The sequence below is a fragment of the Corvus cornix genome, chromosome Z (assembly GCF_000738735.6).
Source record: "Corvus cornix cornix isolate S_Up_H32 chromosome Z, ASM73873v5, whole genome shotgun sequence".
NCBI classification, from domain to species: Eukaryota; Metazoa; Chordata; class Aves; order Passeriformes; family Corvidae; genus Corvus; species Corvus cornix.
This window is the reverse complement of record NC_046357.1, coordinates 31,012,137-31,029,807: the sequence shown is the minus strand read 5'-3', so window position 1 is coordinate 31,029,807 and position 17,671 is coordinate 31,012,137. Positions and strand designations below refer to the sequence as shown.

Here is a 17,671-nt window from a genome sequence, read left to right as displayed (position 1 = left end):
CTGGTATGCAATTACAGCACCTACTGTTGATCTGGAATATACTTTTAAGAGCCATGTCATTTTCCCTGCATAATTTTTAAACTTTTGTCTTAAGTCCAAAAACCATTTCAGAGGTGCATAATTTGCCTTGTCCCTCCTCCAGTGATTGCTGCACCATGGCATGTTTCTGCACGCTTTACTTACCATGTGGTTATGGATTTTTTGGAGGTTGACCTTTAAAAGGATGTCTAATCTTGCATAATAATTTAGCCAATGGAGATACTTCCAATTATATATTTTTGCAAGCTGTTCCCAATTGCAAGTATTTAGTAGTATTTGTAAGAATTTTGTTCAAGTTTTCATTTGAAGATAGGATGTACATTTTCAACAGTTGTGACATAAATGCTTCCTTTTCACTGCAGTTTCCATTTCTGTTTTGCCATAGCTGCAGACTATAAATATGGAGTTCAAGTATGTTGGAAGTAAATTATATTGAAGGGTACATTATGAGATCTCTCTGCACACTGTGCAACTCCATAATGTTAGATGCAATGTTTAAATTTTTGCTGAGCTGGGTTTGAGCTCATGATTTTTGTGCAGTGCCTGGGTGTATCCAGTTCCCTAGTTCCTGAAATGAGGCAAATGGTTTTCTGTCTCATTGGCTAAAATGTTTGCACTCTCCTTCTGTTAAAAAAAAAATAAATAAAAAAGGTTTTTTGTTTTTCCAGCAGACTCTTCCGAGTTATGACCACTTCTTTTGTCACCTGAAGTGACCTGGACTAGTTGTGCTGTGCCCCTGGGGAAGAGCACATCCTTTTGCTGTGGGTGTGTCACTTCAGGAATTATCAGACCTTGTGATTTTTCCTTTAGGGTGCAGGTACAAAAGCAGTCATATTTCAAAACGACGTAGGAATGGAGGCACCAGCAATACCTCCATTCCTTTTCTATCTGGTGGAGTTTAAGGCAGGCAGGCAGAGGCAGGAGACATTGAATTTTCAGGTGTTATATAGCTGGGATGGGCCTGGCACATGCTCTGCTCTGTGATCAACACCAGAAGAAAATTATTAAGAAAACATTTGAGGCTGCAGTGGAAGAACTACCCTTGCTTTCCAGAGGTTTTTTCTGTGCAGTCTTTTAGTACACAGATGTTTTTGTAGGCCTACATCTTTCCACAGCCTATGCTGAACACCCACACAAATCCTAGAAAGGGAGTATTGCTAGGAGAGCTGACCACAAGGAATTTAAATGAGAGGAGGGGAAGGAAAGTGGCGAATGAGGAACCATACCCACAGTGTTAAGTTTGATTTGTGCATTAGCAAATCAGTGTCTTGAAAGTTTCAAAATTCTTCACACTGCTGTAAATATTTTATGCACCCAATAATGCAACAGCAACTTCTTCATTTTAAGGCTCCAATTAATCTTGTTTTTCCCAAATTCATTTCTGTGATTTGATTTTCTTTCTGTTCATGTCAAGCAAGCCAGCAGACAGGTTTCAGCTTTGGTTTTCCACATTCCCACCCCAAAATTTCAACATGGGTGAGTGGTTCTTTGCAGGGAGGAACAGTAGAAGACAAATGAACCTCCTAAACTTCCAGTTGTGCCTTGGGATATCCAGACATTTTCTCATCTAATTTGTGAAGAGTGCTGGCCTCTGTGTGAACTTTGTGAGAGGGAGATTGTTTGAGTCTTTGAGGAGGCAATCGTTTTGGGGAATTCCATTTTGGTTCTTCCTGTATGCTAATTATTCTTTCCAGTGGTTACATCCCCAAGATCAGATTACTCATGTGTCCTTATTGGTGGTGGCAGTGACTCTAGCCCTGTGAACCCATGCAGGGGGAGGTGATTAGTGGTGACCTATTAAGGTAACCTTCATTCCACATTTGGGGAATTGCCTTCTGACCTCCATTTCCACTGTATTTCACCTGTCATGACACTCCCTACTCTCTGTGTTTTATCATTTTGTAATAAGATATCCTTGTGGACAGGAGGTCCTTCTGGTTTTCTTGTTCAAAATGGCAAAATAATACTGGGAAAGTTTATGTTAATCCTGTGCCTATAAAATTGTCTGATGTTTTTTAAATTCTGCTTGATGCAGGTTTTTTCTCCTGCACATATATGACTGAGATCTCACTGGAGGAGTAGGGACAATATGCTATACTTAATTAGGAATACCTCTAACCAGGGACGTAAAAGTGTGCTGGCAGTGTTGCTGGATGTGTATTGTTATTCTTTCCCTTAAGACTTTCATAGCCTCAGGAGGAGGAGGAAGATTTTTAGACATGTGAAAGCCTGCTATGGATAGATCTGCATTGGGCAATTTATTGGCTGCAGCATGGTACACTTTGTCTGTGAAGTGGAGCTACTGCAGAATCAGAAAATGCTGCAAAGCCAAGAAAACTGTGTAAACCAGGAGCAAAAATGGGCCTCTATGACGGGGATCAGAACAAAGCAATGACTCATGTCCTTTGCATGTGAGAATCCCAGCTTTGCTGGAACAGTGTGAAGAGAAAGAGCATGGTGGAGAAACGCTGAAAGGGTGGAGAAGCAACTGGAGGCCAGAGGAGATGAAAACAAGAGTTTCAAAATATAATATAGTTCACAGGGTCTGAAAAGCTTACAGGATTTGACACACAGGAATCTCTGTGTTTTCAGATGATGGCAGAAGAAGAGGGGGCCAGAGAATACGAAATTTGAGAGGGAGAGGAGGAGATGGCTGCAGCACTTTCAGGCCCCGGGATTGAAAGTCTTAAGCTCTAAGGAAGCTGTTTAAAAAAGCAAATTCTACCAAAAAGAGGGAGGAAAAAAGGGAGTTTCCAAAGAACTGGATTTTTGTCACTAATGCAGAGAAATAACCTCTGGATTTTTACCATTCATTTGGGTTTTTTCTTCACAACATGATCTTAGGGCACACCAATGTGGCTACACAAGTATCACAGCTGAAACCTAAAGTTTAAGTTTTCCATTCTTCTCAGTCCAGTGATCTACTGAACCTTACAACTCTGGCCATAAAGTGAAGACTGAGACCCAGACAAGTTAGCAGTGTAGTTCCAGCCTTTGCTTTTACGTGGTTCTATCAGCTGCATTGCCCTCTGTTTCGTGACTTACTGAATGGCTTTTTTTCAAGCAAAATTAGAAATTAGTGGTTGACATTCTTACACTGGAGAGCAAAGAAAGAGATGTATTTATGATGTGGCAAATTGCACTTCCTTCTATCATCTGACTTCAAGTCATACAACTTGAGTCAAACTTCCTTTAAGCTGCAATCCTGAAATTCAGCTCCTAAATCAAAATTTTTTGTGAAAAAAAAATTTTAATTACTGAGTACTTGCAAGTCCCCTTGAAGTCCATGGGATTTATCCTGCACAGCATTTCTGTGCTTTGAGTTACTGTAATTTTAGTGTAGTGTTCAAGTAAAGATTCTGGAGTCCACTTTGATACACTCGCGTATGTAAAATATGGACCTGCAGATTCTTCCATCAACTTTACGAGCTGTTTGCCCTGAATCACTTGTTGGATGTCATATTGTGGATATTACACTGTCCCACATTTTCAGTCTGTGTGATCAGGTTTTTATATTGACAGTGTCTAACAGGATGATCAAAGCTTAACAGGGATGCAGCCAGTTGGAGTCAGCTGAAGCACTGAGAATCAGAGGAGAGAGTATTTAATGTAATCAGGCAGTGTGTTCCTGCAGACACGATCATCAGTAAATAAATTAAGTGTTGACCTTTAAATCATAATCTTTAGGTTAGACACTCACTCACACCCAGCTTCTCTTGCAAAACCTACATTTTGCTTTGAACACAGTTCCCTGTCTCTGAGGAGGCCTAAGTTCAGAAACTGATATCTTGAGTGTCTGCAGGAGAATGAACAGCCTGTCACTATCATGTTACACTGAATAAATGGGTGCTCTCAGGCTTTTGCTCCTGGACACGATACTTCTAGACATGCTGTTTTGTCACTACCATCCTTTTTCACTCCACTGGAGATGCTTTTTGCTTGTCAAGTGGAGGTTGGGCAGGGAGGAACAGGAATGAGACCTTCTCCGCGTGCATAGTACTTCTTCCATATGCCCATTTTCAGTGTCCTGTTGAAAATCCTGCCTTCCCAAGATCAAATTATGAATTGGCCCATGGTACTCTCATTGGAGGGGTTTACTGGGCTTCTGACAGAGAGAACAAAGAGAAGATTAATGCAAGCTCACAGAGCAGTTTCTTGGCTAGGAGTAAATATCCAGGAACACTGGCATGACATAGCATGCACTTGAAAGCATCTCACACCAAATAAACAAATATTTTAGGTACAGATCTATGGGTTTGTTGGTGCTGCATTACTTTGAAAGGACCAAGTGAGACTTCAGTACCATCATACCTAAACCCGTCAGGTTATCAGAGTAGCAGTTGGATTTGTACTGGCTTTTGGGAGTAGTTACTCTGATTTATAGAGGCATTTGCTGGTTCCATGCTGTTCCAGTGTTTAAAGAGCATGGCTGTAGTGCTGTATCTCTCTATTGCTCTATTTCTTGGCTCCTGACCATGTTGCTAGCCATTGCTTTGTTGCTCCCCTTTCTTTTGGCCTTTGCAATACCTAAAATTTTTGTAAAATTTTCATTTTAACATCACTAGAATGGGTGATATTCTGTGGATCTTGGTTTTATGTGTACTTCAAGACAAATGTCAGGTTTGCATTTTCCTTTTGCTCTTCAGCAACAGACACAAGTATTCAAGTATCAAGACCCAGAGCTGAAATGTATCTGGCAGTATTTCCAAAAGAATTCATAAATTCCCATTAAGTAACTAAATGATTTGTTTGGTTTTTCAGTCCTTCAGCTTGTGTTCAGTTATTGTGGTATGTTGGAGAGCTGGTTGTTTGGGATTATCTCCTATCATTACCCACAGTGTTTTATCATGTAGGTAATCTGCACAGAGACTCAGCATGCTTGCAGGAAGTAGGCAGATTTTGAAAAGTGTTCAAAATTCAAATGTTGCCTGAGAGAATAATAGGAAGATTAAAACCAAGAGATGCAATGCAAATTTTTGTGGGTTTTATTTGTTTGTTTGTGGATTTTTGTTGTTGTTTGGCTTGGGGTTTTGTTTTATTTGTTTGGTTAGGGTTTTGGGGGCTTCGAGGGGAGGCTTTTTGTCTAAGTCGGAGCAGTATACATTTTAAAGTGTAGCTTATATATTCAGAAGACCTGGTCTGCTGATGATAAGCCTGACCCCTTGATTATAATCTCATATGCAAGGGGAGAAGGCTTTTGGAAATAATATAATTTGTCCTGCATTACTTCCCTGCCTTGAGCATTATGCAAAAAAAAAAAAAAAAAAGGCAGTAAGTCTGAGGCCAAGGCAATGGGCGTTATTCTGGTGGCTTCTATTACCCCTCACCAAGCTGTTGGTCACAATTTTGTGCAGCAAACTCTGCACATGTGCCTACTGGTAAGCATGCCTAATACATTCCTGTGCTCAGGCTCTCAAAAGGCTTTGCACCTTCCTAGGGAAAGAAGAGACAAGGAAGTAAAAACAACCACTCATGGAATTTCAGCTGAGTGTGGTTGTGTGATAATATTTTGCAGGTTTCCTGTTTAATTTATTCAATGTGTTGAGCTTCCATGCAGATTAACTATACAATCAAATACTGAAAGTGAGGAGATTGATGTTCTTTGCCAAACTCACAAGTCCGGGGAGAAGAAGTTATCTGCAGTCATATATTATCAGTGAGTCTTTTGCAGAGAGAATATGGAAATGCGTGTTCCTTATCTGCAATGATATTATGCCGGCCAGCAGACATAAGTTTCTGAAAAAAATTGCTAACAAAATGACAGCTATTCAAGCCATCTTAATAAGGAAAGATCTAACACCTTGCTTGCTTTTGCCTGTTAAACCCTTCCAACCGTGTGGGGCTTTTGCTGACACTACAGGTCCACTGCTTTGTGTTCTCTCACTGTTACCACCCTTGTTGCTTTCTTAGAAAGTCTGTCAAAGCAGGGGAGGACCATGGGTCACAGAGAGACATCCTGACTGGGTAGTGTGAAAAGCCTGGGTGCCTTTCTGTGTGTCTAATTGACTCTTAAATATGAGGCCCTACCCCATTTTGGCACAAGGAATACAGATAAAGTAGATGCCCCACCACATCTTTCATTCAAGCAGCTCCTCTTTCAGGGTAGTTCCACACTCAGTTTATGCTTTTTCTCTTCAGGATTTGTCTGTTTTCTTTGCTCCCTGGCCCTTGTCATTCTGTGATGGATGGCATGTGTAAGGGCCCTGCTGCTGCCATACCAGAGCTGCTCATAACAGCACTGCCCAAAAAGTGACCTGTAGGAAATGCTGTGAGGCTCCCTTCCATTTTCATTTTGACCAAATCCTTGTGTCCCTGATGGCATTTCAACCTCCATCTACATGTAGGAAATGCAGAAAATGTTTTCCTTGCCCTTCCTGCCTCGTTCCTGCCTGCCTCAGACAGTGGGCAGAAGCCTCGCCAGCGGCAGGAGTGGTCCTGCGTGACAGGCACCGCAAGGAGAAGTGGAAAGGAGCCAAGCTGGCAGGAGATGCTGTGAGGACAAAGGGGGAAGGGGTAAAGAGGCAAGGGGAGGGCAGCGTCAGGGGGAGCCGTGTCTAGTTATCATTATAACCATTTTTGTCTCTTCTAAAAGCATTTTTACCCTGCAGACAAGGTCCTGTCTTACCAGCACCGTAGAATTGGCACAGACTGTGATGAAAGTCAGTTACCTCTTGCAACAGTGGAAGCTGTAGCTGATCTTGATCCAAGTGCACAATGCTGTAGTTTTATCAGCACAAGCTTTCTCATATGCCTGGCAGGTCTGATTAACTTTTGCGAAACTGCGACTGAAAGGAAAGAAACATAGTGTAAATGAAAAGAATAAAAAAACCCCAAAGAAACAATCTCCTTTCTGTCATGTCTGTGAACAGCTTTTACTGTGTTCCCTGGAGAGCCTGCATGCTTGGACAGCGAGTTACTGTGAATTAGTGAGGGTCACTGCCATTGATTAAATCCTCTTTTATGTTTCCCGGTAACTCCTGAATTATGGCAAGAGTTGAGCATATTAATTTAACACTTTTCTTTTTTTCACTGACAGCTCTGATGGAGGAAAAAATCTGCAAGTCATTTTGAGCAGATAATACTGAATTAAAATAAAAATCAGGAACAAAATGGCATCTCTCTTTTATTCCCAGTTTCACATTGCTATGTTGAAAGAACAACCCATAACTAGTTGAAGTCTTTAGCACAAAAATTTTCATCCATGCAATTGTGGTTATGCTTTTAATTTATGCAAGATATGGACTAGGACTATAACAAGTGAAATATGGTAAAATAAGAAATACTGCCTTTGTATTTCAAACCTCTGCAGCTCATTTTCTTACATAGTGACAAAAGACTATAACCTTAACTCTTTAATGACAGAATGAAATGGTCAGCACAAGCCTCAGTAGTAAGGCTCTTACTTAATGCTATTTATTTTTGTTGGAATTTTTAAATATTATTATTTTTAAAAATATAATATTTATATTCAGACAATACTTATGTGTGTTCTTATATAAATGAATATATATATATACAAACACACACTTATAAAAGTGTATGTATTTAAACATATTGGTTTCAGGATGGTGTGTGGGCACTTGTTTTTCCAAAATCAAAAATTGTTTTCATAGCATTTTGAGAACACACTGAAATTTCCAAAATTATCCGGGGGAGTGGGAGAAAATGGAAACCAACATATGAAAAGATTTTCTGGTCATGAAATGCTGGGCCTTTACCTGATCCATCACAATGCCACCCTGACAGCTGTGCATGTACCCCACATGTACAACATCCATGGATGCCATTCCCAGAGAAGTCTCCCTCTCAGACATTTTGCTGATGTCTAGAACGCTTCCTTTCACAAACTTGTTGTCCACGCCAACCGAGGAACACAGAAAAGGTTGTCACTTTCTTCTTAATCAGACACTTTTTAATTATGGAAGACTACTCTGTCCCTCTTCTGTCTTCTGCTGGTGTCGCAGCATCACTTCATTTGGTCACTCAATGCAGACCACATTTTCCCAACTACCACTGTTTATGCCGCTCAGGGCTCAATTTCCAGGGAATTAAGTGTTTCCCTGGGCTTTCCTGGGGTGAGGAAGGCTGCCTTACGTGTGGGACAGGCCATGCTGCCTTCAACAGTCACACACTTACTGGGCATGTGCATATTTGTTCTTTATTCAGGCTTCTCATAATTATGGCTGTGATGGTGCTGCTTGTTTTTTGTTTTATTGGAATCATAATTAAGGGCAACTGATCAGCAAGTCCCCACAAACGCATGAGGAACATATACCAAAACATAATCAAGAGTGTCCAGTTTGTTAGGACATTTTCTTGCACAGGACTCTGTTGGAGACTTTTTGGTGTCTCTTTGGGTGCCTGGTCTGCATCTTATGGAGAATCATTTGACCAGGATGGCCATTTGTGTCCTTGGACAATATTACAACTGTTCAAGAAACAAAATGCCCTGCTGCTGGAGGTACTGCACAGCAATAGTGACTCCCTGGAGATTCAGGCAGGGCGCAGCTGAGCGAGGATGGACTTACAGGCTATCACCCATCAGCAGACCAGCTGCAGTACCCCATATTAGCCCTCCCTGTTTGTGTGGTAAAGGTGTTATCTTAAGCCTCAGGGGAAGCAAGGTCAAGTATAGGTGTTTTGCCTATACACTGGAGCACAGAAGTGGCTGGTTTACAGCTAGCACACGGGGTCAAATGAAGGGTAGCATCTCACAAAGGGACTGCATCTTCCTGTGAAGCCTGTGCTCAAAGACCAGGACTCATGTGTAATATTAGAGGTCTATAACTTAGAAAGCCTGAAATGGTTTGAGGTTTACACATACAAGAAACGTTATTGCTACAACACAGTAGAAATTGAGATGCATCAGCTGGAACCCTAAGTGTGTTGGCTGAGCCTTTTCAATGCAGTGTCCCCTTCTGGGTCCAAAATACCCTTAATTGATATTGATTCTGTTGATGGGCTTCCAAGCCTGTTGTCTTTTGCCTCAGGGAAAGGATATGGCCAAGCTGAGGTTTGAGGTAGGTGTATAATGTGGGTTATAATGTTTGGCTGTAGCAAAAGCGTTTCCCTGAGACGAGGGAGGCTGTAGAGCTTATATTTATGCTTTTAACTCTGTGTCAGATCAGTTGCACCTGGAGCCTTTGGGTAGCCCGTGACTCATAGCAATTGAAATTAGTAAAGCAGCAAGATACCCTCCCTTTGCCTTTCTGTGTTACCAACCAGAGGTGCCTGCCACGGTGTGCTGTCTTGTCCCTAGGTGCACACAATCAAATAATGTTGTTAGTGCTCCATGCTGTATTCAGAAGCAGCACTTTGGTTCTCGCTGCGGCTTGCAAGTTGTAAGACTGTCGTAGGAGAGCTCCAAAGGGTCAAAGTAGGCTGTCATTAAATGTGTCCTTATGCTTTAAGGACAGTACACATCCTTGTTTTTCATGGGGTTTTGCAGAAGCATTGTTAGTCTGGTTGGGGTTTCGCTCTCCATGACTTGCCTAGCTCAACTTGAGTAAGCGATGTTTTCCCTTTTGAGGATGGCCTAATCACCAGCACACTCTTTTATTTCTTTAGCGGTGCCCCTCAAATTGAAGGAAATGAAAAACCAAGAGGCTGCTGTGGGTCAGAAGCTAGTGCTAAGGTGTGAAACCACTTCAGAGTATCCTGCGCTCAGATTCAAATGGTTAAAGAATGGGAAGGAAATAACCAAAAGAAACAGACCGGAAAATATCAAGATCCCAAAAAAACAAAAGTAAGTACGAAGTAATATCTCTCAAGTGGGGCTTGGAGGGCTGGGAAGTGATGTTCACCAGAACACAAGCATTGAAGTTGTTAACTGGAGTAACACAAAGCTGAAAGCTGTGAGTCACAGAGGAAGAAAATTTAAGGAAACAGACACCAGTGTTTTTTTTCCTTAAAGTATGAATGAAGTGTGAGTGTGGTATAAAGATTTCATAATTAATTTTCCCTTTTCAATTTATATCTGTTTTCTGATAGCCAAAGGCTATGATTTTAACCAGTAAACCTTGGAGACAGGCCATTTTTAAACTGCTAACAAGAACAGAGGTACCTTATGTTTATTGTCTAAAATCAAAGAACACTTAAAATCGTCAAAGGAGTGCAGATTTTGAAATATTTTAGAGATTTGCTTTTCAAGCAGTTTAGTCCTTAAGAAGGGCTGGATGCTGTCCTCATTAGCTCTGAATGTCTTATGCAAGCATGCAGTAGTCCTTTACCAGAGGCATTCCTGCACTTGCAGAACAAGGCACTGGTGTAGCAGATGTCAGATGAATAGCAAAGCATGCAAATCCTATCCTCCTGTCTGGTGGAAAGTGCCCCCTACATGTGACTGATGACCAGTGCTAAAAGATGGACTGGTGCCTTGTTTCTGCAGGGGAGAGTGCTTTTGCTGCATTGAGACAGAAGAAGGCTTTTACTGTTTGATCTCTAGTTTGTTGGCTAGGTTAAAAAGTTTTAATTGTCACCAGCTACGAAAATCTATTTGAACACAGTCTTTCAACTCTCACTTCTGCTCTCTGTAGGTAGGGCTGCTCTCTGCTGCACTATGGCATGCCTTCCCTTCATTCGAGACACAGAAGGTTTGGAATGGACTCTGCAAGAGATTTTTCTTTCCAAGGTGTTCAGTGCCCCCATACTTTGTGTCAGGGCTCACCTTGCTAGACAAAGCAAGCCATAGTCAAATAGACATTTGACCTTTTAGAGTTATTCAGGTTAAAATTCAGAAATCCTGCCCTCCTTTGAAGTTTCTTGTACCCCAGCCTGGGGCACAAGGTGAAACATGGAGAGGGGCAGAGCAGCATCACCACAGCCCCCATGCCACAGTCACACAGATGTCAAGAAGGAACCTGTGATGTCTCCTTCCAGCATTTGCAAAATGGAGCTGTTCCAGGTGGCAGATAGCCTGGCAAATTGTCTGGACTCATTTGCAGAGCCATATGTCTCCGTCAGAGTTGTATTTTCAGTCTATTCTGTAAAGAAAATGTTCAGATCAGAGCCTAGCCTTCAGCTTTCCCAGCAACCCAGTGCTGCCTGTGAGCAGCAATCAGTATTTTCTCCACTTACATTTTGGCTGATGCTGATTGACTAAACTCACTGGGGCTAGGATTTCACTTTCTGGGGCTGGACTTTATCAGTTCAGCATTGAATCAGGAACTGCCTTTTGCCAGTTCACTTCTCTGTGGTTTTTTTGCCCCCCAAAAAGGTTTGAGGAGCTGTCAGAAGGGAAACTGATTGCTATTGATTTGATATTGATGCATGTGGAGTGTGTGAGATTATTTTTGAGCTTGATGTGCCAAAAAGTGTTTAAAATTCTTCAAAAGATACATAATGAAAAAGACTAAAATTGTGCCTTTTTGTGGAAGATAGAAATAACCAAGTCATCTTCACTCACCGTAAGTGGACAGGGCGCAGGCTTTGACCTGTATTTCACACATTTGTGCTTCCCCAGTCACAATGATACCACTCATTGCTGGAATTTCTCTCCTGTGTTTTGGAAATGTCAGTGTGGAATGGAGAAGCACTTCCAGTTAGAGACATGAAAGTCACTAGATGTAGAGTACAAAAGGGGGAAAGACAAGGGATGTCTGCTGACATCTGAAGGATTTTCTCTGCCTTCCTACTTTGACATTTTAATTTGGGGATGTGTCAGTGCTTTGCCATTTCTTCTTTTGCTATTCATGTGTACATCCAGGAGTGAGTAGAAATGAACAGCTTAAGAGAAAATGGATTTTATTTTGATGAAAAGTGGGACAGACACGAGTTGTAAAGCTAAAGAAGAGTGGGGAAAAATGCAGTGTAAATGAATGCATAAAAAGACATACACGTTTCAGTAAGCAAAGCCACATTAAAAAGATCCCATTGCAAATTAGAGGAGTATCAGATCAAGGAGTTTTTTCCCCACTTATATTCTGTGCGTTTTTTCATTATAGCCCACTGATAAATGTTTGTCATGTTCACATGCTGCTGTATTGTTACAACAAGCATTTTAGTGTGAATTTTTTACTGTTACCAAGTGTGAGAAACATCAAGTGTGAAGGTTAGAGTAGCTGATAAGCTGTCTGGGATTAATGTTTGTTTTAAAGTTCAAATGGCTACGTAAAAAGTAGGCTGTGTTTCTGAAGAACCATTAGCATGCAGAGTACCACAGCCTTATTGACATCTTCAATCCAAACACTTGAAAATAACATTTTCTAACATTTACCAAAACCTCACAAAGTTTATATCTAGTGCCCAATGGCCACTGACTTCTACCACGTAGTATTTTGCAAGAAATCACCCTTCATTGTGGGATGGCAGAATAAAACCTGTTTATTGTTGGAATAAAAATAAATGTTTCTTTCGTTCAGCTACATAGCCAGAGCTAAAGCTAAATAGTCTTAGGTTTTTAACAAACTGCAAAATATCTGGCAGTATGATGAAGCGTCTACCTCAGAAATTAAAAATGAAGACCTTAGCTTTATACCTGAAGTAGGCAAGGAAAAGATAATACATCAGCTTGGTGGTTCTGGGCACATTGGCCAGTGTGAATAGTACTGGATCAAAAGATTTGCCAAAGTGGAGCAGATGCTGTTTTCTTAGTGTTTTAAGAGTTCAGAAGCCCCTGTGGCAATGCAGGCTTCCTCAAAGCTTAGCCTTCCAAAGACTACTTTGCCTGTCAAACAGTTTCACTCTTCTAAGCTCCCTAGGATGGTTTCAGGGTGGTTGATTCAGAGGGTGCCGAGCCCCAGCATGTGATGGCCCCACCTGGACTACTGTGTCCATCTCTGGGGCCCCCAACACAAGAAAGACATGGACATGTTGGAGTGAGTCCAGAGAAGAGCCATTAGGTTGATCATTGGGCTGGAGCACCCCTTCTATGAAGACAGGCTGAGAGAGTGGGGACTGTTCACCCTGGAGAGGAGAAGTCTTTGGGAAGACCTTACAGCACCTTTCAGTGCCTGAAGGGAGGGCTACAAGAAGGTTGGAGAAGGACTTTTTACAGGGGTGTGGAGTGACATGACAAGGGGAATCTCCTTGAACTGAAGAAGGGTAGTTTTAGGTTAGGTATTAGGAAGACATTTTTTACTGTGAGTGTGGGGAGGCACTGACACCTGTAGCCCAGAAAGCTTGTGGATTCCCTATCCTTGGAAGTGTTCCAAGGCCAGGAAGGGTGAGGCTTTCTGAGTAACCAGGTCCAGTGAAAGATGCCCCTGTCCATGGAAAGTGGGTTGGAACTATTGATCTTTAAGGACCCTGCCAACGCAAACTACTCTGATTTTATACTTCTATGACAGTACAGCAGGTGAATCCACTAAATGGCTATATTCCTTCTCATTACACTGGAGAGTCAAGAGATACTGAATGACTTTACATTTTAATAAAAGACATTTAAAGCACTCATTCAAATTTGTCTGAGTAAGAGCGTGCAGTCAGTGAGTTTCTGCTGCTGATTGCTGATGATTGGTGAGGCCATGATTGGTTGATTTGTATGTCCAGGGTCTAAGCTATTTCTTTGTGACAGTAGAGATACAGAGAAAACAGACCCCAGACAAGGGTTTTTCACCTACCAGCTAACATTTCCCATGGAAAATGATAGCCTATCATTTTCCTTCTCTGATTTCAAATGCAGGTGAGACCTGTACATTATTGGTTTGGACAGTGTGCTGTACAAGTCAGGTGCTCTTCATTACATGAAGAGAGACTCCCTTATCAGAGTTGGGGGTTTTTTGTGGCAGAGACAAGGTGTTTGCCACTTACAGCTGTTGGCTTTGGGTGCAGCAGTGCGTGAGGAAACTGTGTGTGTAAGTGCCCTGTTCCTTGAGCTTCACCCAAGCTTAGCCTGGATATTTGCCTGCAGACAGGCAATTCTGGATGACAGATGGAGACTGGAAGCAAAATGAATTCAAGCAATCAGATAAGGTGGGCTGGGACTGCATTCTGCAGATGTGTTTCTTTACCCTTCATGTATGAATACAAGCTCAGCAGTGTCATAGTGGCAATGAGCTAAAGATTCAGCAGAAGCAAATCTTACAGGGAGTGGCATTTTTTTTGGAGTAGCATGGTATAGTTTGAGAAAAGGACAAGCCTTTAAAAACAAAATCCCTTATCAGGGGCTCTAAGTGAGTACTGTTGGAGTACTGTATTGCTAGGAAACTGCTTCATTTACAGCCATTAATGAGTCATCTTCTGCTCTGACTCTTTTGAATTCTGTCCCAATACCTCTCAATGATATTTTTAAGGCTATAAATATTCATACTATTTCTCCTGCTCTCAGAGACAAAACTTCTTACAGGGTTTTTTTCTAAAACCAAGAGTAAATTTGCCTTCTTAGAAATGGATTTGTAAGAAATATTGTTGCTTCACCTATTGTAATGTAATAATAAAATCGTAAAAGGAAGACACAATTCCTTGCCTTTTCCCATATGTATCAAGTAAAACAAAAACAATAAAAATAAATGTGCAGGGCAGAGAGTTTCTTCACAAAGCCAAGCATGCCACAAAAGTAGTTTGCATCAATATTACTTAATATATGGAAAAGATTGCAGCAAATATCCATTGGGTGTCCGCATTAAAGTGATGTAGCTGCAGCTGTGCTTCCTTCCTTTTCACTGGGTTACAGTGAATTCTTAAAAACAGTAAGCCTCTTAAAAACTTTGGCTTTTGAAGCTTCCTAAGGCTACAGCTCCCTCTCCATCTAGACAAGTGTCTGCAAGTATGGCTGAGAGATAACCTGTTGCAATATAGGAAATACCACATGTCCACACAAGCTGTTAGGTGGTGTAGAACAATGCACGACATTCCTGGCCAGGCCCTCAACAGGCTGTTGCGAAGGCGGGCAGGCAAATTAAAAAGCAAACCACTTTTACTGTTGTATAAGCATAGCTGTTAGTCAGGTGTAAAATTTTCACACAAAGGTCCAGTAGCATTCAACTTTTGGACACCTCTGTCAGTGCCTCTACCACTTTTTTCTCATATATATTAATGGTTGCCACCAGCTAGAGTCTGTTCTTGTATGCTGTCTGAAGTGCAGCCCAGTAAATTAATTCAGCACTGGGAACTGGGCTCCTAATGTTTCCTGAGAAGGGAGCCCAAATACTCAGCTATTCATTTCTTTACCATTTGAGTAAACCTGAGTAAATTGCTAATCCTGGCTTGGCTGCTCCTCCCTCTTGCAAGCCCAGTGGCCTCAGAAAAGCAGTCCTCTTTCAGGACATGAGGGGAAACTCTTGTCATGCATGTTTCTGGGAGAGAGGGGTCCACCTAGCACGCTGCTTTCATTCCATGAGGGCCACAGGGCTGACTCCTCAGCAGCAGGATCTTCACATAGAGGCAGGGAAGGCTGAGCTGCCAATAAGCACGTTTGGTACCAGATGGGATAGTGTCCTGTGATGGAGGTAGGGCTGGCTCACAAGGATGTGTTGAAAAATGACACTGAACATTTTGGTTGCTTCAGAAGCCCACACTGTTACAACAGACCAGTTTGTGGTCTGAACCAAGCCATGCTCACTGATTTGCAGAAGGGGTAACCAGTTGTGATTTCTGCACGGAGGGTTAGGAGACATGACAGTGACAGAGCAAAGCAACTCCCCAAGCATTGTTTAGCAGTCATGACAATGACTATGAGCTTTTAGAGTGAGCAGCCACTGCCTCCTGGGGATCAGCCCTTCAAGTCAGGGTAGGCCAACTTAAGGAAGCCAGTGTTCATGTACTCTGAGCAACTATTCTGTAGATCAGGTTTTATGACGGGCAGAAACTTCCCCAGAGCACTTCTTTTAAGCAGTAACTGGGAAGAGCAGTAATGTGTGCATTTTCCCCAAGCTAGTCATTCTCTGCAGTCTAGATAATGGGATTATTGTCATCCTGTGTGTTGGGGACCCCATGAATGACACCAGAACATGTTCCTACAAAATTAATGGGTAGGCAGGAGTTCTGCATTTGAAAATCTAATCTTAAAACCTTGGAGACTGATTAAATTACATCTCTGAGCCAAGAACAAAATGTAGCTTCATGCAAATTGTGCTCCTGCCCATGAATTTTTGTTAGCACTGGAGAATGATTTACTGTTGGAGTTTCAGAGGCTGTTAAAGAGTGTGGTGTGTTCTAATCTCATGATTGTTTAGTCAGATGTTAGGAACTACAGTACTTATCCAGAACTTTACTGCTAGTAATGTGAACCTGTAGGGAAGAGTAATCTATTTTAATATTACACCCATCTCTGTGGCATCTGGACAGCCAACAATTTGGCTGAGAGACGGTGGTTGTTGGACTGTTGTTTTTCAGATTTCCTTTAGGAGCAAAGACTTCTCTCATACAGAAAAGCATACGCAAGTACCTTCATTTGAGTCTGTGAATATATGCCTGTTTTCCAGCAGCCTGTAAGAGATATTTTTTAATCTCCTCTCTTCTTTCAAACTGGATAGTGTTGATCTATCAGTAAGAATGGAAGACAAGACTCTCTGTTGAAAGGGGTGGGGAAAAAAGTGCTTTAGTTGATGCAGTGACTGTTATTCCAGTACAGGATGTTTATATGTTTTTTCTGATTTCACAGGAAATACTCTGAGCTTCACATTTACAGAGCCACGTTGGCCGATGCTGGGGAATATGTATGCAGAGTGAGCAGCAAACTAGGAAATGACAGTACTAAAGCCAGTGTTATCATCACAGACACCAATGGTAAGGCTTGACTCATTATTTTACTGTCACATTCAGAAAGACCATGTGTTAAAGCTGCCAGCAGGACAAATTGCTTAGGAGCAGGACAGAGCTTGGCAAGTGAAGTGGAAGTGGAAGCACTGAAATCTATTACGTGTACTAAGAAAAGTAGTCGGGCCTGACTTGTCTATTATGTAGTTGAGATGCTCGATTTTCCTTACAGACAAATGGGATGTTTCCTACAGATCTCAGGACAGATCAGCATTTTCTGTGTAACACCAAGTTTAGGGCACAGTCTAAACAGTCAAGATCAGAAGAAGATGAAGGGAAGGGAGTATTATTCTAATTCCTGTTATACACAGTGGGGGAAGTTGCATTTAACCTAAAGCATGTCATAGTCTGAACTGCTGAACGAGAACTTCTCACTTCAAGTAATATTTGTGCTGCTCTGGTTGCCACTGTTTTTACTCTCACATATATTGATTTCACTCTCACATATATTTTGATTTCTAAAACAATAAGCACAAAGGCATGAATGTATCTGAAGACAAATTATTCAGAGGCTTAGGTGTGATTCAAACACTTTGATTCAGGTATTGTTATTTAAGGTTATTTCCTGAGGAGTAGAGCTTCTCATGAAACAGATAGCATTCAGACTTACTCAAAAGATTTACAGTTGTTATAGATTGCTGGTTTTGCAGGACTCATTTAATTTACAGGGATGTAATGATGAAATTTTGTGTTTCCACTACACACAAATGTATTGCAGTACTATTTCTCCTTTGGAAAGGCAGTGGAGGCAGCAGTTCAGCTGAAATCTTGTTTTTCAAGTGTGGCTTTGACTAATTCAGTTCCCATAATTCAAACTCCAGTGTCCAGCCAGTTGTGAAGTACGAAACAAACATGCCCTCATTAGCAAACAAAACTGGAGTTCTCTGCATATCTTAGATGGGTTAAAGATGTTACAGCAGTGTGAATTTACCAGGCA

General features: G+C 41.5%; 1 protein-coding gene across 7 annotated transcripts in view; it reads left to right on the top strand.

Moving 5' to 3' along the window:
• Positions 1–17,671, top strand: part of NRG1 (neuregulin 1) — a 431,945-nt gene that overhangs the window by 178,070 nt on the left and 236,204 nt on the right. For all 7 annotated transcript variants that reach the window (XM_010400016.4, XM_010400013.4, XM_039567699.1 and 4 more), the window contains 2 exons: positions 9,607–9,784; positions 16,580–16,704. In XM_010400016.4, the coding sequence (XP_010398318.3) occupies positions 9,607–9,784; positions 16,580–16,704 (303 nt within the window). The remainder of the gene's footprint in view (positions 1–9,606; positions 9,785–16,579; positions 16,705–17,671) is intronic.